This window comes from Apodemus sylvaticus, chromosome 8 (assembly GCF_947179515.1).
Source record: "Apodemus sylvaticus chromosome 8, mApoSyl1.1, whole genome shotgun sequence".
In the NCBI taxonomy this organism is placed as follows: domain Eukaryota; kingdom Metazoa; phylum Chordata; class Mammalia; order Rodentia; family Muridae; genus Apodemus; species Apodemus sylvaticus.
Window position 1 is genome coordinate 98941087 of NC_067479.1, and position 21311 is coordinate 98962397.

The window sequence follows — 21311 nt, forward strand, 5'->3', positions numbered from 1 at the left end:
GGGTTCCGAGAGCGGCCGTCCGTCCGTCCTGGCCACGGACAGGACTGCAGAATTTCGGCTGAAGTCCCCCAAAGCCAGCGAGTTCCGAGTTCCCCCTCCCCGAGGGTAGTCGATGGCGGTGCCTCCTCCGTTTCTCCAGCGAACACCGAGGCCAGGCCCACACGGCCAAGCCTAGGCTCGCCGCAGACCGGCCAGGTTCCCCACCGTGGTGCCGTCCTCGTAGCATCCCCCCGGCCGGGAGCGTGGAGCAACGGGCGCCCCCCTCCGAGCGACGAGCGGGCGAGCGGCGCGCGGCTAGGCTAAGGCTCCGCAGTCACGTGGTGGAGAGGGCGGAGGGGAGGGAGGCGGGCGGGAGGGGAGGGGGAGCGCCGCCGAGGGGGAGGGGGAGGGGAGGGGGCGTCCTCCGCAGTTCGCTCCTCGCCTGGGCTCAGACACACAGCCAGCCCGGAGCCGCCGCGCGGGCCGGGCCGCCGCCGCCTCTGCCTCTGCCGCCCCCCGCCGCCGCTCGAGCCGCTGGAAGCGCCGCCGCCACAGCCGCGGGCCGCCCCCGCCGCCGCGCCGGCCTGGGCTCGGGCTGCGAGCGCCGCCGCAACCGCAACCAGAGCCGGCGCGGGAGCCCGAGAGCGCTGGGCTGGGCTGGGCTGGGCTGGGGCGGGCGCAGGGCGCAGGGGCGGGAGCGCGGGGGAAGACGCACGGGCGGGCTCGGCTCTCCCGGGGAGCGGCCCGGGACTGCACCGGGACCGGCGCCTCCCCGCTCCGCGCTGCCCTCGGCCTCGCCCCGGGCCCGGGCGGATGAGCCGCGCGCCCGGGGGACATGGAAGCGCTGACGCTGTGGCTTCTTCCCTGGATCTGCCAGTGCGTTACGGTGCGGGCCGACTCCATCATCCACATCGGTGAGCTGGGAGGGCAGACGGGCCGAGGCTGGGCGGCTGCCACCTAATAGAGCCGATGATGTGCGGCGTCCAAACTTAGCGGTTCCCCGGGCCGAGGGGCTCGGCAGTCGCTGTTCCCCCGAAGGCCCGCGCCGCCCCGCGGAGGAGCTGTGCTCTGGTCGCTCGGCGCTCCTGCGGGCACCTCGCTACTCCCCGGGGCTCCTGTCAGAGCGCGGGGCCCCGCGGCCTCTGCCGACACTTAGGGCCGCGGCTGCGGGGAACCTGGGATAGACCCTTGGCGAGCTTCGTGCCCCTGGCGGGGCCGTCGACGGGCTGGACCCCTCGTCACAGCTTGAACATTGGGGCCAGGGTCGGACAGGGCTCGGGGCTAGCTAAGTTGGCAGGGCAAGATCAAAGAGGCCAAAGCCGAGCGGTGTGTGACTGTGGATGGGAGCTGTCAGCGTGCCGGTGTGTGTGTGCACCTGGCACGGTTGTTGGTGTCACTGTGAGAGGGCGTTGGGGTGTGTGGGGCCATCTGAGCGTGTTAGTGCGACTGTCGCGTTCTGTCAGCCTGTTAGAGTGGACACAGTGCTTGCCGGTTTTCCGGTGTGTGTCTGTGTAGCTCTCGGTGTGGGGGGTGTGTGTGTGTATCTGGTTGTGGCAACTGCAGCCCAATCCTGGACAGTCCTAGAGTTTCTGCCTGATCTAAGTCTTGGGGCCAGCATACAGTGTGGATGGCAGGGGTGGACGGAAGGATCATGGGCAGTGGGGTGGGGGGCGCCGAGCAGGAAGAGATGGATGGAGAGGAAGGAGAGGAAAAGCAGAGGAAGGGGAGATCGGAGGAGGGGTAGTGATCAGGAGTCCGGAGCAGAATGGCAGAAGTTGGGCCGGGTTGGGGGACTAACCGCGGCGGCTTTGGGGGAGCCCCCCTGCAGTCGCCTTTCCGGAAGTTGGGAAAGACCAGCTAACACGGATAAACTGGGGGTTGGGAGGTGTGAGAAACGTTGCTGATGTTACCCGCGGGGCAGAAGGTGGAGAGGGTGACAGGGACTGAGTCTCTACTCCAAGGGCTGCAGCTCCCCTCCGGTGTAGGTGCCGGGCCAGGATCCAAACGTGCTTCCCGCCCAGGAGCCGGAGTGGGTCTCGCGGTCAGCATTGCGGCTCCAGTGTAGTGAGGGATTCCGGAGCCGAGTCCTTCTCCTACCCAGCTCTCGGCTCCAGGGCAATTAGAAGGCCAAGCCATAGGACCTTGTCAACGACCCTCAGCGCCTGGCAAGGGGTCTGGAGGGGCCACTGAGGACCCCAGAGCAGCGGTCCAACTGATCTCCGCTATAGGGGCAGGGGCAGTGAAGCTGTGTAAGCATCAGGGCAGCCAGAGCTCCGGATGAGCTCTCTCGGTGCTTCTAGAAGGGCTGTTCAAGAGTGGTTTCTTCTGGGACTCTCCAGTCTTGCTAGATCAGAATGTCTAGGGGTTTAGGATATAGCCCCACCCCTTCTATACATACAGGAAGAGGAAGTGAGGAAGAGCAGAGGCACCGGGCCTGGTAGCATCTTGACCATACAAGATTCTGGCTATCAATGACTTCTGCTTAAAGAAAAAGCCTTTGGTGCAGGAGAGCCGGCTGTGGACCACCTTTTCATTTCTGCATTCACCACGGAATGCAAAGGAAAAAAAAAAAGCATCACTCCATCCTGGAATTGGGATAGGGGACCTTACCATTTTGGAGAATTCACTCTGGGTCCTGGGATGGGATTTATGGGATCACATTAGGTGCATCTGAGCCGGGGGCCACCTCAGCCTCTTACTGTATGGTCATGGCTTCTTATGAAGCACATGTGACCTGATGGTAGCATGTGGGATATGCATGTGTAACTCATGTCAACTGTGCGCATGTATGATGTGGGGAGGGGAACACACCCTGTTTGGGTTATGGTGGGAGATGTTTAAATTACCCAATCAACAATCAGCACAGAATCTTGAATTGAGGCTGGTGTCTTGTGCCTGTAATCTCACTTCTTGTGAACACTGAGGCACAAAGAATCACCATGAATTCAAGGCATCTAGGGGCACAGAAGGAGAACCTGTCTCAAAAAAGCATCATAAACTAAACCAAACCAAAGCCTAGCTCAATCCTCCCACCACGTGGTACCCAGTGGTCCAAGCAGTGGCCTAACCCTAGGGCTAAACACAATGGGAAGGGTTCCTCTCCAGGCCTGGTCTTGACCCCTCTTGTTCCTTAGGTGCCATCTTCGAGGAGAACGCGGCCAAGGACGACAGGGTGTTCCAGTTGGCTGTATCAGACCTGAGCCTCAATGATGACATCTTGCAGAGTGAGAAGATCACCTACTCCATCAAGGTCATCGAGGCCAATAATCCGTTCCAGGCGGTGCAGGAAGGTGAGTGGTCACCGAGCCCATGCGTGAGTCACTAGGCTGCAGGCAGTGAGGCCGTGCAGCAGTGGATCCAGGCAGGGTTGCTACCCAGTCCGTTGTACAGAGTCTCCAGGGCCACTTAGTCGGCTGCTATGCCAGGCATGGTGGCGTGTCCTCCCAGGCCTAGCCAGGCAGGGCTGTCTGGGCAAGCGGAGAGCCTCTGCGCCGCAAACGGCGGCGCTCCTGGTCGGACTGCGCGGCTTCTTTCCGGCCAGGTGGATGCGCGTGTGCGCTCTGCGCCTCTACGGAGCAGGCGTGTGGCTCAGGGCGGTCTTTGTTTCTCGCGTGTTTGTGGGTGGGTGTGTCTTCGTGTCGGGTTCCCGTGGTCGTGCGCACGTCCCCAGAAGCCTCTTGTGCCCTGCAGCCCGCGGGAGCTCGGAGCTCGGAGCTCCGAGCTCAGAGCTCTTCCTGTGTGTCCTGTCTGTAGCCCAGCCTGACGGGCGCTTGATTGCACACTCTGAGGATCCTAGAGGCTTCTGTCCCTCGGGTCCTCCGCTTCTCTCTGCCTGTCTCCACAGTGTTTGGAGCAGCCGGTCGGTCTTTGCTTGTGCCTGCGCGGTGGACTTGGAGACGTTGCCGTCTCGACCGGAGGTGGGCGCTGTTAGCTCAGGAAAAGAGCCTAGATGGACTAGGTCTGATGGCAGAAAAATCCCAACTCTTAGCTCGCTTAGGATTCGCGAGGAAGGGCAACAGGTGGGCAGCCAGGAAGGCCCCCACCCATTTGCTGGCCTCCTGTGGTATCTGCACTCGCGCAGTGTACTTACATACGTGCAGGCAAACCACATTCATACATCAGATAACGGGAGCTGCTGCTTTTAGCTGCGGCAGATGTCCGTTGTCTGATGTCTTCTGATACACTAGTGATAGCAGCTCCCTCTACCTTTCTTTCCTGGCCATTCCCTCCACACCTACCCGCCTGGCTGCTCTTGAAGTTTCCCCTCTCTCATGTTGTTAATTTCTGGTCAAGGCCCTGGCAGGTACCTGCTCAACCATTCTCTTTCCTCCCCTCCCTTTTGCCTTGTTTACCACAAGCAAAGCTCCGTTGTGGTGCTAATGCCTGGAGTGCCTCTGATACAGGGGTACAGTCAGAAGCATAGTGTAGGGACTTGTCAGAACTGGCCTGGCTATGGGGCAGGGAGCTCAGCTGTCAGTTTCTCCCTGGGCTTGCTGGGCCTAGGGTCTGCCTCTTGCTTTGGGTAACCCCCAAGGATGAGGTGATGTAGCCTTCAGTGCTGGGATCTTCACACAGCATGGAGGGCCTTTGAGGGCCTCCTAGTTTTAACTACAGCAAAGGATAAAGGGGAGCAGTTGTTGGGGAGGGGCTGTCTGACTGTAAGGCTCAAAGTGGGGCGGATGTCTTAATTGCCCAGATCTTCAGTCTCAAGTGCTGAATGGTGGTGATGGTGGTGGTGGGGAGGGTGAGGTTGGTGTTGTTTTATTATGAGATCTACTGTGGCCGGTGAGGTGGCTCAGTAGTTAATAGCACTTCCCAGTCTTGAAGAGGACGCTGGTTTGATTCCCACCAGCCCTATGGTGTCTCACGGACTGCCTGTAACTTCAGTTCCAGTATATGACGCCCTCTTCTGGCCTCTGCTGGTACCTTTGAAAATGTGATCCGCTTATGTGATCAGGCAAAATGCACACATAAAACACTGTGAAGTGTTGCTTCTAGTACTGGCAGAGTCTGTTGTCTTATGTCCTCTGAAGCAGAGTCATGGGGGAGCGCCTGCCCTTATGTGGCCACCTCCCACAGTCTGTCTCCAGATGCCCTCCAACCACAGACTTTTTTTGTGGGTGTGTTCCCATCATGGCTCCTGGGGACCTCTGTCTGTGGCCTATATCAGATTAGCACAGCTCTATTATGGCTGTAAGTTCCGGTGACTCTCTCCATGGTGTAAGGCAACGTTTATTTTGGCCCTGAATGAAGCACAGCTATCTCCACCAGAAGGACCCCAGGGACTGAAGGTGACAGTCTTACACAGGGTTATAACCGGAGGCAGGATGCATACATGGATGAACTGTGCAGCTGGGTCCCTGGAGAGGTCATCTCTCTTGAAAGAAGCAGCTGTCACACAGCTCCAGTTGATTTGTATCTTGTTGGTTGGGAAAAGTTCTAGGCGTACCTTTTTTTTTAAGTGACAAAAAATTTAAGAGACACTCCATGGGGCTGGAGAGATGGCTCAGCAGTTAAGAGCACTGGCTGCTCTTCCAGAGACTCTGAGTTCAAATCCCAGAAGCCACATGGTGGTTCACAACCATCCGTAATGGGATCCGATGCCCTCTTCTGGTGTGTCTGAAGATGGGGTACTCATGTACATAAAATAAATAAAATCTTTAAAAAAGAAGACGATGCACTGTTACGCACTTAGTGTGCTCACATAACAAGTGGGGGACCCAGGAAAAGCTTCCATGGGGGAGAGAGACAGACAGACAGACAGACAGACACGCACTCCAGGTCTGCACTTCAGTTGTAAAATATAACTTTGGGGGCAGGCCGTTTTTGAGGCAGGGTTTTGCTCTGTAGCTCAGGCTCCTCCTTCCCCTCACCCTCCTGAATGCCAGCATCGGAGGCCAGCCTTACTCCAGCATCACGCTTGGGTCTAACATCTGGTCTTTAGCTTGCCAACCAACGGAACAATGTAAACAGTAGACGAAGCATAGCTATGAGCCAGGTGACCTTCAAGCCCCAAATAAGTGCAACTTTCTTTTTCTGGTGATAAAGGCTCCAGCCAGGGCCTTTTACTGGTTTAGACACTAGTTTGTTTGTTTGTTTTTTTTAAATGATTATTAGTTTCGTGTGTGTGTGTGTGTGTGTGTGTGTGTGTGTGTGTGTGTGTAACTGGAAAATTGTCTCAGTCTTCAAGAATAGCAAGAGGACAATCTCAGAAGGGTCTGGAGTGTTTTTGTACGTCTGAAAGGAGCGGGTTAGATATAGAGGGTTGGTGGTTTCTAGGTAAAGAACGCTGGTTGGTCAGGGCCTGTTGCATGTGGGGTGTGGTGCTTAAAGCTGTCATGCATTTTCAACCTTGAAATAGCATGGGCTGAAATCCACCTTGTTACCCACACTCTGACTTTGCCTAGCTCCTAGTGTCTAGAAGGGAAGGGAGGAGCTATCCCTGGAGGCCCTGGAAAAGCAGAGGAAGTTTAGCAGCCTCCTCCCCCTGGCCTTGTGGAGCAAGTGTTCAGCTCACCTGTCTCCTTTCTTGCCTGAGCTCTATGGGGCACTTGTCTGCCCAGTAGCTGGCTCTAGCTGGATGGCTATCCCAGCTTTTTTTCCTGAGCATGGACATTTATTGCAGAAGACGTGATTTGGGCATAGAGGGCAAGGGCATGCTGGGACTCAGTCTCACCTTAGGGAGGACAAGTGCCCAGGGTGTCCCAGCAAGGGTGTGGGATTGGAGTGTTGCTTTGTTGTAACTTGAGAGGCAGCACCATGACCCAGGGCTGGGGGCCTGGCTGCTGGAGCCCAAGGAAATCTAGCAGAGTGCCTGCCTTGCTCACTGCCCGGCCTGGGGAGCCTGCTTGCTCACTGCCCGGCCTGGGGAGCCTGCTCGCTCACTGCCCGGCCTGGGGAGCCTCTGCCCTGTGCTGAGCCTCTGCTTCTAGATCTGTTAAAAGGGAATCATCGTAGTTGCTGCCTCTTGGGACTATTGGAAGGATTAAATGAGATGAGGCATGGATAAATTGCCTGCATAAGGCCTGAGGTTGGTGTTCAGTAATCACTAATTCCCTCCCTATTCCCTGACCCGGCTATGACTTTTCCTCTGCATCTCTTAGGGCTGTTGATATTTTCAGCCACATAGTTTCTTAAGCCTGTGAATTCCTTGAGGGAGGATCCTAAGTGACCTTTCGTTTTTCAGCTTTTACCCCCAGCCCCCATGAATCCATGGCTACAATGAATATGTGTTACCTTTAAAGAGAGAGGCTGGTGCATGCTTATCACATAAAACATGGAAGGTGCAGAAAGCAGTGAGAAGCAGGACAACCCCCACCCCCGAATTTTACTGAACTATCTCCTTCTACTCTCTTTTCTTCCATTGTGTATAAATGAAGAGGGCTCCCATCCTGTTCCATCTGCTATATATCTGGCTTTTTCTGAAGCATCCATGAACTAATTGTAAACATTACTTCTAGTGCCTGCATGTGTTTCCTGGTATGCATGGTGATTCATTCATTCAAGAAAGTCATTTTTGAAGAAAACAAGGTCCTCACTTGGATGTTCTGGCCCTAATTTTTATATTTCTGATTTCCCCAGGCTGGTCTTACAAAACTCCATCCAAATACCGTTTTTTTAGGATAGTATATAGAATCTGTATTTTCTGAGGGTCTAAAATGAATCAACAACAGCACAGGAGGACATTTAAGGCTCTAAAATGTTGCCTCTTTGGTAAAGTTTGCATTAACAAGTACGAAAACTTGTGTTCTACAAGACAAGTATGAGAAGAGATGCTAATGTGTTGAAAAAGTCACAGTTTTTCAGTGCCTGCTCAAGCAGAAGATTATGTAAATCCATAAAAGAACTGGCTGAACGTGAGTCTCCTTTCACAAAATTATCTTTTATTGTGAGTAAAAGATGTGAGCCGTTGGATGTGCCGTGGATGCATCTGTCACATCAAGAAAGGATACAGGCTTAAGGGAGAGGCGGGAAAGTACACAAGACAATATTCCTTAGTTCCCAGAAGCACGAGAGTATTTTAGGAAGACCAGGTAAAAGGGGCTCCACTACTACTCAGTTAGCAGAGTGCTTTTCTGGACCGCTCACAGCCCCGGGTTAACCCTCAGACCGCACACCTGTAATCGGAGCACTTGGGGGGCAGGCACAAGGTCAGAGTTTCAGCTTAGCCTCAGCTACAAAGTGAGTTTGAGACCAGCCTGGGATACATGAGACTTTGTTTCAAAAAAGAAGTCTTAGAGTGCCCACCTACTGTATGTGGAAGCAACGCTTAAGGCCACATTTAAGAACTACAAAAGGTAAAATGACCTAAGTAACAGTTGGCAGAAGGAAGAAATAGGATTTGAAAAAATACAGGAAGTGCATAGGCAGCCAGTTCTGAAGGTCCGAGCGCACTGTCCGCATCTTCCTGGAGGGCACCCTGACCCTGAGCCCTTCACTTGTCACTTGCCATGTTGTTATTGAGTTCTGGTGAAGAGAGCCTGCTCTCTCTCTCTCTCTCTTTGCTTCTTTCTCCATTTCTCTGCCTCTCTCTGCCTCTCTCTGTCTCTGTCTCTCTCTCTCTGTGTCTCTCTCTACTATGTCTTCTTTTAATTCTACTCAGAATTACAGGTTCCACTGAGGCCACATCTGGTACCCCCAGGGCATCTTCTTCAAGGTGCTGGAGACATTGCCAGGGGCTCTGAGTGAGTGTGACATCTGTGCCATCAAAAAGGTGTCTCTAGGCCCCCTGCCTGCTATGGACTCACCGGGCCTGACCATCCCGAGCCTGCTATGGACTCACCGGGCGGAGGCCCAGGTGTTGGCATGGATGGTACCTTATGGTAACCCTGGGACAGAGTTGTGTCGTTGCCTTCTCTGTTTCCCCAATGCCTCTTCTTCCTCAGCTCTGGGCTCCATGATTCTTCTCCAAAACTCACAGCAGTGAGCCAGGTTCTTTTCACAAGGTGTCATCTGACCCCGCCTCTCTCTTCTTAGGATAATCAAGAGTGACATCCCCATTTTAAGGTCAGCTGATTTGAAAACTTTTTTCTATCAATAGCCTATCTTCTCCTGTGCCACATAGCTGGCCGACCGAGTCCCGCTTCCGGGGACTGGGTCGTGAATGACTTTGTGGGCCTCAGTGTGCAGCCTGTGTGCCAGTTAAAGCCAGAGCCTGTCGCCAGCCTCCGCTTCCTTCGCACTTCCTCAGGCTTCTGCATTGCTCTGCCTGCTTGCGCGTCTCCAGTCTTTTCCCAAGTGGTAGAGTAGTTTGGGATGCATGGCTGGGTTGTCATTCTGTGGAGGTGTCTGCAGGTATCACCAACAGAACTGGTGGGTTCCTCTCCATACATACTTCCCTGTGTTCAGGCATGGCGAGCGACTCCCTTTCTGGGCCTGGAGGCTGCTTGCACGTAAGGAAGTGCATGGAAGAAACTTCTGTCTGACTAGGCACTCTGTAAGTATGGGCTGCTACTCAGGTTCCAACCTCCCGTCTGCCCAGGAAGGCTCCCCCTCCCGTCATGTCTTACCCTGTCTACCTAAAGCCTTCTGTGGTCAGTCTTGCTTTGGTGCCCTGGGCCTAGGAGGAGATGCCTTTCCTGGCCTCGTGGTAGTGTTGTCTGTGATGCTTCAACTCTGAAGATGTGTGTCAAGGCTGCAGGTGCACAGGGTTCCTTGCTGGAGTCTGGCTACGTACCTGGACCTGTGTAACCCTCTCTGGATTCCCCACTGGCTCTCCTTTAGCTTCCCTCCCAGGCTTCCGGGTTCTTCCCCAGTGATCTCTGGGATCAAATGCATACACGTGAGTCCATACCCTCTCTCATTTTTATAGGCTGTGTGGCTGCCTTGTTCATCTCATGCTTTGGGGTTAGACTCTCATAAGTTTCTACCCTTGTTCTGCCTTCCAGATTGGCATGAGAGGGTTACTTGACAGCCAGCCTGAGGGTGTCTTATGCCACAGTCTAGTGAGGCGCACCATGTTGTCTCTGAACTGTTGTGTCTGCATGTGTGTGGGGCATCCTCCAACTCCCACAATGACACCAGGGCCATTTCTCCGGGATTTTCTTGGAGGCCCTCATGACTGTCCCTCGGTGCTGTCAGTAACATCTCGTAGAGCAGGCAGGGCAGAGAGACTGTTGGAAGTCTTGTAGTTGCTGAGTCAAGGCCCAGGCCTTGTTCCTTCAGTACTGTTGTCTTTCCTTCTAGGGTTTGCAGTGGGTGCTTTGGGGCCTGGTGGAACCTGTAGGAAGTGCGGTCAAGTGGGAGCTCTTCGTGGCTTGAGAGGGTGCTCTCCAAAGAGAAAGTGGCTCCTCGCTTCCTTTTCTCTCTTTTCTTTCTTCCCGGCAGTTAGCTTCACCATGTGCTTCTACCAGGATGCCCTGTCTCACCCTAGCCCTGAAGGTATCAGGGCCAACTGCTGGTCCTAGGAAACCCTGCTCCTATAAACAGTTTCTCTCAGGCTTTTTGCCACTGTAACAAAGCTGGCTAACCCCGTTCTCTAGAAAAATGGTATTGACTCAAAAGTTGACGTGTTGGGTCTGCACCACTTCTAAAATATCCCTAGTCCTATTGAATCCAATGCGTAGATGTGAGTCTGTTTGGGTTTCCTACTCAGGGCCATGCCTGTGAGAGGCTGGGCTGGAAGGAGGAGACAGAGAGAGATGCTGGTGTGACATAATTACAGCTGAACAAGAGAAGTAAGGATCCGCTGTCCAGGGCTGGGATTGTGACTAATGGTGGTCCATTGCGTTCTTGGAAAAGGCTAAGGGTAGATGTTAGGTGTTCTCATCATGAACATTTTTGGAAAATACATTGTGTAATTAGCTATATTTCAACACCCCTCACTGTATATGAATACAATAACTACAGAATTTTATATAACAATACAATAAAACAAAAAATAACCCTGCTCCAGGCCTGGCCACCAGTGGAGTCACCAGCAGGGACACACCTGTGCCCAGACTTCCCACAGCCTCAGCCTTTTGGCCTGTCTCTTCTTTCCATGTTGTGATACGGTATTGACGAAATCAGCTTGAGGAGAAAAGGGGTTTTCTGGCTCACAGTGTACAGTCCACCCTGGTGGGGGAGTGGCATGGCAGGAGCTCGAGGGGGCGGGTCACATGGTGTGTGCCCTCAGAAGAAAGCAGCGAAAGCACGCCTGTCACTGCTCACGCAGCACAAGTCCCACCCACAACTACAGAGGAGTTTCCCACATCAATCAACGCGGCCAAATCAAGCCCTCCCAGCCGTGCCCAGAGGCCCATCTCCCAAGCGAGTCTAGATACTGCCAAGTTGACGGCTAACATTAACCTGTTGCTGGTGGGTGACAGCCCTTTCTCTGGGGTGCTGGCCTTTCTGACAGCTTGTCACTGTCCCGTTCTCTGGGGTTTCTCCTTTTCATATCCAAACGGTTTCCATTTCATTGGCTGGGGAAAGACCCAGCGTTCTCCTCATCTTGAAGGCCCGGCCTGGGGCTCGGAGTGCTCAGTAGGTATCTTTCTACCCGGTTGGGAGCAGTGGGTGGGGCAGGTTCCCAGGGAGTGAGGCCCAGGCGGAAGGACTCTCTGCTGGGCCTCATGTCCTCTTCCAACTACTGGCCCTGGCTAGCCCTGCCTTTCCAGGTTGCCGCCTTCACACGGTCTTTGCCAGAGCCCAGCCAGGCAGCCAGCACCTGCAGATGTGACTGCCTGCCCTGCACCTGTTCACGGCTGCGCTCTGCCTGGCCCTTCTACTCTACCCCGGAAGAGATGTAGCCCGGGAGATGACAGGTGCCTCATGTGCTCCTTCAGGCGAACTGAGGCTTCTACCCTGCTCAGCTGTGATTCTTGCTACTCATCTCAGATTTCTCTACTGCCAGTGTGGTACTGATGTAGAGGCCAGCCATAGGATGGTCAGAAAATGCATCAGGAGCCGAGGCTAAGGGTCAGGCACTGGGAAGCGGCCGGGTAGAGAAAGGAGAAGTGATGTAGTGGTCCCCAAGCCAGCTCTAGGCCTTACTCTGCTGTCCTTGTGGGCCGCAGCCCCTGCCCTGTACCTGGTGGCTTAGGCTTATCTTGAAATTGAACTTTAGCCTTCCTGGGTGTCCCAGGAGAATAGTGAAGGAGGTCAGCTATGATTAGCGGCAGTTTGGAGCCATCTGTGCAGGCCTGGGCTCTGGGTGTTCTACCTATAATTGTGTAGTATTTTAACCTTATGGCAGCCATGTTTATTCAGAGTGCAGAGCGGCTGCTGTGGACCTGGCTGTCTTAGCCCCGTAGGAGCCATCTATAGACCTTGCTTTGTTCCAGGGACAGAAGTAGGTCTCGGTCCGAATCTTAAACGTTGTGACTCGTACCTGAAATGCGCCCTCCCAGACTCATGCGTGGGGTGAGGTTGTCAGTGGATGGTCTTTCGGGAAGTCGTGGACTCCTAAGAGCTGTGATTCTAAGCGTGGATGGAGCCACAATGGTGTGCTGTTCGTGGGAGGCGGTGAGAACAGGAGGTGAGACTGACGTGGAGGAGATAGGTCATTGTGGGTGTGCCCTGGAAAAGTGTAGTTTCTCCCAAGCCTCTTCCTCTGCTTCCTGCCCACCTTGACATGAGCCACTTAGCTCTTCCACACAGAGCTCGGCAGTGTCATCTGTGTGGCCACGTGTGGCCCCAGGAGAAGCAGAGCCACGTGGCCATTGCCTGAAACCTGTGGAATAATGAAAATCCTTCCTTCCCCAGCTTGCTTGCCAAGTGTTTGTCACAGCAATAAAAGTCTGAAGCGTCAATTCAGACCAGTTGGCTTCCTGGACTTCTTCTCTGGGCCCCACTTTCAGCATCTGGGAAGAGGGCTCTCTCTTTCCCTCCCGTCTCCTGTTCTCAGCTTCCCGAGGTGGCAGAGTGTGACCCTTGGGATCTTACTTCTGTCTTCTGCTAGCTGGAAATGCTATGTGCTGGTACCTCTCTGAGCCCCGAGCCCTGGGCCTGCGCTCTGGGCTGGGTATGTCTCCAGGGAGCCTTGTAAGAAGAGACACTAGAGTCAAGAGTCTCTCTTTCTCGTCTGTAAGGACACAGTGAGAGTTGACTATCGACCAGCCAGGAGAAGGGCCCTCTCAGAAGCCATTATGCTGACACTTTGATCTTGGGCTTTGAGCCCATAGAGTTGCGAGGGGACATTTGTGCTGCTTAAGACATACAGTCTGTGGTGTCTTGTGACAGCAGCGACAGCCATCTCTCCTGTTTCAGGGCGTTGGTGACAGAATTTCTCAAAAACAAAGCAAAAAAAAAAAAAAAACCAAATAAAAACCCAAAACAAACAAAAAAACCAAAATCAAAAAAAAAACACACTAATACACACAAGATGTTTGGTGCAGAATGGACAATCTGTATTCCCCAGCAGTAGGTGATGCACATTTCTGACCCAAGTTTATGCTGAGATTGTCTCCTTACTTATTGATGCATTTCAACATCTAAAGAGTGTTACCTATGATCCTTGCATGTTTTCTAGCTCAGGCCCTGGAACCTGGCTAGTACTGGCTGCACATCTTTTGCTGACGGACCTGCTCGTCAGCATCCCCTTTAGCACAAAGTGGTCCTGATGTGCCTTGTCAAGGGTCTGAATTGACTGAGCCTCAGCTTTTGGCCTGTGAAATGCGAATAGTGCTACTTCTGTTAATAGATTGTCTTAAGAACCAAATGAAGAACTAGCCACAGAGATATAGTCTGTTCCTGTCATGGAGGAGAGACTAGCCATGGTTATTGAGGGATGGGTGACTCCTGGTGTTTTTGGACACTCTGCTGACACTGATAAAGCCTGAAGGATTCCTTTTGTGGCTGTGGCTGTGGTTGAGTTTCTACCTTTCAGGCCTTGGGACCTTTCCATAAGGAAGGAAGATGCACTGGACACCCCCATCCAGGGTGTTTGCACTTGGTTACTTATCTCTAAGTGTGAACTGTACACTGACTACGTTAGGGCCCCATTAGTAGTTTCAGTCTTGGCCAACCTTCCTCCTGCCTGACAGGGCATTAGCTCTTCCCCACCTCAAGCCACTGTCTGTTGGCTTGCCATGTGACCATGTCTCTAATTGCATACACACACGGGCCTGTACACACACATTTGTGTGTTTGTGTGACCTGGGGAGCTTACCGGGGACCTAGTGATCGAATATAGAGGTCGTTGTCCCAGAAACACCCTTCCTTGGGAGCCTAATTGGTGGCATGCTGCTGAGGACCCGTCAGGATTGTGGAGAGGGTAACTAGGCTGAGGCATCCTGGGCTGGGCAGAGTGAGGGCTTCCCATGGCCTGTGAGGAAGTTCCTGTATGTATTCTCTGGAACAACAAGACCCTCCCCTCCTGTACGTCTCCCTTTAATCCGTGAGCTCTGGCGTGGGTCTGAAAGCAGCCTCTCAGTGGCCCTTGTTCTGCAGGCGTCAGGAGCCCTCAGTCTGGCTAGGCGAAGGGGCTTAGTAGGCCATGCAGCTGAAGAGATTGTGATCTGCAGGCATGGATGGATTCATCTTCCAGATTTTTCCCCCCGCTATCCCCTGGATGGGCTTCCTTCCGAGACACCATCCTGGCCACTGTAGGTGGATATCTCCTCATGGCCGGAAGGGGATTATGGGGGATTATTTACCATAAGCCTCCTCAGAGACTTATGATTGCTGTTTGTTCGGCAAGAGACTAGTCAGCTCCTCCCGAATCAGTTCAAGTGCTGGAGATGTGTAATCACTTCTTGGCCGGGCTTGGGTACCACTCCATTCCCTGGGATGAGCATAAAAGAGATATGGCAGAACTGGGTGGGGTACCCAAGGACAAGAGGCGCTGGTGGGCTCATGGAGTGACAGTGTGTTCTCACTTGAGGGATGTGCAGTGTGACACAACATTTCTCTGACTGTGGGCACTGGGCATAGGCTGTGCCAAGTTAAAAGGGAACAGATAAGCCATGGGACGAACCTGTACTGCATAGACAGCTGGATGTCCCTGCACTGTGGGCCCTAGGGGATCCAGATGCGCTGCTGTGAAACTTCTTTTGGGTAAGGCAGGGCTGCCAGTTTTGGAAACACACACCCGGGAGGCTGGGGGTGGGCAGATAAAGATGGGCTAGCTTGTGGGCCAGGAGGCATTGTGAGGGTGAGCACTTGGGGTGGGGGTACGGTCAGCTGAGCGGTTGGGTTGGAGTAGGGATAGGGAGGGAATCGTAGAGCTAGGCAGGTGAAGGCCACCTAAGAATCTCAATCCGGAAACGCCCCGAATGCCGGGCTCACCTACCCTGTCTGAACCCCGGTCCTAACAGCAGATGAGCTGAATGCTCGCTGTTCTCTGAGCGCCTATAAGAACTCCTGTCTGCTGGGACCGGCCTTGTGTCATGAAGCCCATCTTCAGGCCTGAGCGCTGGGTCTGGGCGTCATATCCTTGTCCTTGGCTTCATATTGCACCTGCAGCCGTTGCCTTTGGTCCCGCTCTCAGCCTCCTCACCTGAGTGACTCTGTTCTCCGTTCTCTCCACCTGGAGGGCCCATCCTGGTAGTTCCCTGCAGATTCCAAGGTAGAAAGAGAAGCTCAAGGAGACTCAGCCTTGCCCTGGGCTAGCCTCTGCATGTCCTATTAGTCCCGATGACACTGCCTATCCTGGGGCGCTTCCCAGGGCTGCTGAGGACCCTGAGATAGTGGACTATTGCAGAACCCAAAAGGCAGAAGGATGCCTTCTTCACCTAATTAAACAGATCGGGTCAGCACAGAAAGTAGGTGGCCATGGACTGGAAAGAAGTGGGGTCTCCTCTGGTAAATAAGAGTCCTGAGGGCGGGGAGCTGGAGAGATGGCTCAGTGGTTAAGAGCACGGACTGCTCTTCCAGAGGTCCTGAGTTCAATTCCCAGCAACCACATGGTGGCTCACAAACATCTGTAATGGGATCTGACGCTCTCTCCTGGAGTGTCTGAAGATAGCTACAGTGTACTCAAACATAAAATAAATAGTTTAAAAAAAAAAAAAAGAGTCCTGAGGGCGGCCTCCAGTCTGCAGATCCTGTTCTCAGACACATGGCATGTTCTGTAGTGACCAGAGCCAGGTCCTCCTAGCTGTCTACCCTGTAAATCACAACCACAGAGTGGGATGTGGCGTGGGCAGCAAAGCCAGCCAAGAGAGTGACATGTCATGAGAGAAGGAGGCCAGTAGGCCAGGAACCAGCTACTCAGGACCAAGGTCCAGGTCAGCTGGGCAACTTAGTGAGACTCTGTTTCAAAAAAGCAATGAGGAGGCCTGGAGATTTGGCTCAGTAGTACAATGCTTAGCATGTCTGGGGCCTTGAGTTAGATCTCCAGTACCTGGTGAGTCCCAGGATTTCTGCAGGACCCTCCCTACCCTATCTCCCACTTCCCCTGCCTATAGCTCCCTTGTACCCCATTGGGAAGGGGGAGGAGCAGGCTTCCAGGCTGTTCTGGGAATGCTGTCTGGCCACTCTGCTTTGAGAACTGGACTAGAGCTACAACATTACCCAAGTCCAGGTAGTAGGTAGGGTAGGCCCAATCCAGTCTCTATTTAAGTTAGGCTCACCCTCCTGGTTTGTTCTACTGGGCTGCATTCAACGTCTCCATACTATGCATTCTGCAGAGATGGTATTGGCTTCTGACAAGGGAATCTGCATTGTGTATGATATCGCAGCCTGGGGCCTTTCTTCACTCAGACTAGAGCCAAAGATTATAGGCTCGGATGCACCAACCGTGGTCTGTGGCACATGCTCTGTGGAAAAGGTAGTGTGATCTGGGCATGTGAGAAAGTCAGGCATGGGCTGAACTGATCCCTGTCATAGACAACTGGGTCCTTTGCCAAAGGGGCCGTTCACGGAGCAGCTATGCATGGTGCCGCTTGGATTGTCCGTCTGGGTGAAGAAAGAGGAGGTTCTCTCGTCCACATGGTACTGGCCGGTAGCTTGAGATCCTGTCTTCAGCAGTATGACTGGAGCCCCTGGTGAACGGAGGTAAGGTGTCACCTGACCCATAGCAGCAGACCAGAGTGAGCCAGATGGATCTCTGTGGGCCACAAAAGTGACAGGACCTGAAATCTGCCAGGCTTATGATGTTCAACAGAACAGGGGCGTCTTGGGGTGTGGAGATCACATCCTATAAGTGTTAGTGGATCTAAAAGTGGCCGATTTAGAAGGACTTCTGCTTCATTTCCCCTTGGCATCAGATGCCATTGCTGGACTCAGCCCCTCTGAGGCAGCAGCTGGCACTTGCTCGTACCTGATCCTTCCCTAGACTTGGTTTGGTGTGGCTCATGGGCTGGTGTGAGGCTCATGGGTGGCCTTTGACACCAGGCAGAATCCCTCCTCCGCCTCGTCTGCGTTTATATGATTCATTGCATGTTCCCTTTTGTTTTGAGCCTCAGTCTAAAAGTCTGTGAAGTGGAATTTCCATGTCTACTTTGAAGAATGGTTTTGAGAGGGAGGGACTGTCTACTGCAGGCACATAGGATGTGGCCATTCATTCCCTGTCTACCTATCTCTGAGGGGTTGGGCCTGTGCCAGATACTATGCCAGGCGTGTGTGGGCTCAGCAGGCTCATGCCTCTGCTTCAGGGAATCAGACGAGGGTCAGGATCCAGGCGTCACTTGGAGAACCTGATGGAACAGGTCTGGATGGCCCAGCTCTTGTGTGAAGAGCTTCCTGGCTGTTGCTGACAGTAGGTAGGACCAGCCAGTCAGTAGCCGCTTTTCCTGCTGGAGCGGTAGGATGCTGAGGGTAGGACTGGTCACATGGCACCCTTCCCTGGATCCCTTTAGTTGTGTGGCTAATGAGGTGGTCACTGTTCCCCTCCATCACAGCTGCAGATGTGCCCCATTTCAGACTGAAATGCACAGTTTTGCTCTCCACATTAGGAACCCTGTCCCTGTCTGGGCCATCAGCTGTCATTTGGCCTTGCCAGTTCTCCCTCAGCAGACACGGGGTTCTGTGGCTCAGGAGATGATGTGGGAGCCAGGATCAGAAGCTCCAAGAATGGGATTTTCATACATTAGGGTCACTTGGCCTTCAACGGAAGGACCTTGGCCACCAGGGGACACCTAGCAGATCTCTGTAAAGACCTACTTCAAGGATGGTCTCTTATCTTGTCAGCAACACAGTGCTAGAAGTGTGTTCTAATTCATAAGCTTATAGAAACTTAAAAACCTTCAAGATATTGGTTTTCCTTTCATTAGGGAGATGGTGGCAGGCAGTAAAGCCCACTGTCTCTTTGTAATCGGATTTAAATTGTTTTAATTATACAGCCCATATTCTCCTAGTAACATACCATCTCTGTGAGTTAATGGGCTTTGAAATCTTCCTTTGTTCTATATACTGTAGATACAGATTTTTTGTTAGATGATTTATTTTATATATAGAAATCCAGAAGATGAGTCACAGTTTAAGCTGAGTACTGGGAGGTTCAGTAATGTTCAAAGAAGGCAGACATGTCTGGAGAAACTCCAGCTTGAGGACCTGGAGTTTGCTGAGCAGTTCCACTTTAGAGCATGCTTTGGAGTGCCTTGGTGATGTCTGGTGCATCCTTGTGGCCAAAGGCTACTGTGTGCTGCCCTTGGTTGATCCTGCAGTGATAATGCTAGAGGGCTGGGGAGCTGGCTACGAACTGCTGCACATGCGTAAGGATGAGAGTTTGGATCCGCAGAATCCATGTAATGCCAGTGGGCATGGCAGCTGCCTGCAATTCCAGCCTCAGGTTTCAGAGACAAGTACCCAGCACAAGCTGGCTGGTAAGACTAGCTAGGTAGGTGAGCTCTCAGTTTGACTGAGAAGCCTTGCCTTGGTGCATAAGATAGAGAAGTGACTGAGGATGATTCCTGACATCAACCTCTACATGCCTCTACATGCATGTGTGCCCATGTGCATATGCATCCATATACGAGCCCACATACATGCATGCACATCTGCACACACACACACACACACACACACACACACACACACACACACACTCCACTTGCACACACATGAAAATAGGGGAAAGAGGAGGAGGAATTTTAGCTGGATGGTGGCAGAAGGCAGTGGCAGAGTTGTTACAAGTTTGAAGTCATCCTGATGTACATAGTGAGTTCCTGGTTGGCAACATAGTAAGACCCTGTCTCAAAATACCAAAACAAACAAACAAACAAACAAACAAACAACAAAAACCCCAAACTCAAACCCAACAACCAACCAACCAGCAGCAACTGCAGTAGCAGCAGCAGCAAAAACAAGGAAGGTAATTTGTCCATCCATCCACCCATCCATCCACCCATCCATCCATCCATCCATCCATCCATCCACCCATCCATCCACCCACCCATCCATCCATTCACCCACCCACCCACCCACCCACCCAACCACCTACCCACTCACCCACCCACCCATACATTCATCCACCCACCCATCCATCCATCCACCCATCCATCCATCCATCTATTCACCCACCCACCCACCCAACCACCTACCCATCCATCCATCCATCCATCCATCCACCCACCCACCCACCCACCCATCCATCCATCCATCCATCCATCCATCTATCTATCCATTCATTTTCTGAGTACCCACAGTGGCCTTTGCTCTGAACCTGGATATTCTAGGAAGGCCACAGTCTTTATTCTTAAACGACTTGCACTTTATAGAGAAACATATATGCCTCAAAGATAAAGCTTTTCAGTTGTCAGTGCTGACAGGATTGGCTGCTGGGCGGGATGCATGGGCTCCATTGCCAACGTCCACTGGTAAAATGCAGAGGGGTGCATCACCACTTCACCAGGATGACACTGGATAGGGAAACTGCATGGGCTCCACAAGGCTTCCTGGAGGTTGAGCTTGGCTTCTCTCAGGTCTGCTCTCCCCTCTGTCCTCAGAGGCTGGCCTACCCTGGCTGAGGATCAGACCCATGTCCTGCCTGTGGCACCACAGACCATCCTGGGGGTTGCAGGCTCCCCCTCTAGGTGGGGCTGTTCTAGTGAGGTCAACTGAGTCAACAGAAAAAGCTTTTGTGTCTTAGTGACTGTTGGGTAAGGACTCTGAGTGTGTGTGTGTGTGTGTGTTTGTGTGTGTGTGTGTGTGCATATGTGTGTATATGTGTGTATGTGTATGTATATGTATGTGTCTGTATGTGTGTGTATGTATGTGTGTGTTTATGCATGGTGTTGATGAGGTGGATGGGTGTCAACCTCCATTTTCACTTTCCTCTTTCCTTGCCTCCTCTGGCTTTGGGCTGAGGCAGCACACGCTGATGACCATTGTTAGTGATCTGTGCTCTTGGAGAGCTGCTTATCTGATGTGGCTTCTTATGCTGACTGTGGCATTGTAGATCTGCATGCACCATCTTAGAAGAATATGCTGTCCACTGTGGGAACGGATCAGTCTCCCTCTTCTACAGCACTCATTTCTTGTACCTTGTTGGTATTAGAGCCCTTGTTGGCTAAGGCTGTTTACCAGTGCCATGGGGTAAAGGAACAGAATTTCTCAGGGTCTCAGGAATAGGCAAGAGTGGACAAGATTGCAATCCTGCTGACCCCTGTGACAAGACCTTCTCTTACCTCTTGATAGAACCAGAGTTAGTATTCTAAAGCTGGACTGTGGTGTGGGCTCCTTGACCAAGCCTCTCCGTAGTAGACCTTGGGACCTAGTCCTCTAAATAGAGGCTCCTTGAAAAGAAGAATGCAGTTCAGAGATCTGTGGGCTCACAGCTCAGAGCTAAGGTCCCCACATGGGCAGGTAGAGATGGGGAGTGGGAGCTGGGCCGGCCTCCACCTGACACCCACTGCTGGGCAACATCTCCACAGTTACTGAGTCTGCCATGAGGGACCACAGATTGCAAAATGTGAGTGCGGTTTCACCACACATGGTTTCTTACCATGTGTCTGTCTGGCATTTCCAGCTGGTGAGGAAGAAGTCTTGGAAGACGCTGAGAGGGGCTGATGCTCAGGCTGTGGGATGGACATGTGTTGGGACCACAATGGCCAGCACTGCCTTGTTTGTGGAGGGCACCGAGGGCATGGGGTTGCATCTTGTGTCAACATTGTCTTGTTTAGTGGACAGCAGGAGGCTGTTCCATTAGCTTGTCTGTGGCAGTTGGCTCCAGTGTCGGCAGAAGGATTTTCCTGTTGCCAGAGTCCCCCTCTTGTGTTTAAGGGAATTATGTTGGGAGGATGAATCTAGGCATTCAGGGACATTGCCTAGAGCAGGGACTCAGGCTTAGAGGACAAGTAGGACTTTGCCAGGGGCAAGGTGGGACAGCAATAGGGGATAGGGAAATAGCGTGTGCAAAGGCCAGGAAGTATGTGTCCTTCAAGAAATAAGGCAGGAGTGTGTGTGCGCGCACACACGTGCGTGTGTGTGCAGATGTGTGTATATGTGTGTGTGTGGATGCATGCACG

The 21311-nt window shown here is 52.9% G+C and overlaps 1 protein-coding gene across 1 annotated transcript in view; it reads left to right on the plus strand.

The window, feature by feature from the left end:
• Nucleotides 1–814: 814 nt before the first annotated feature.
• Grid1 (glutamate ionotropic receptor delta type subunit 1) overlaps nucleotides 815–21311 on the plus strand; it is a 749675-nt gene continuing 729178 nt past the window's right edge. Inside the window, exons 1-2 of the mRNA XM_052190670.1 lie at nucleotides 815–893; nucleotides 3114–3269. Of these exons, the coding sequence (XP_052046630.1) occupies nucleotides 815–893; nucleotides 3114–3269 (235 nt within the window). The remainder of the gene's footprint in view (nucleotides 894–3113; nucleotides 3270–21311) is intronic.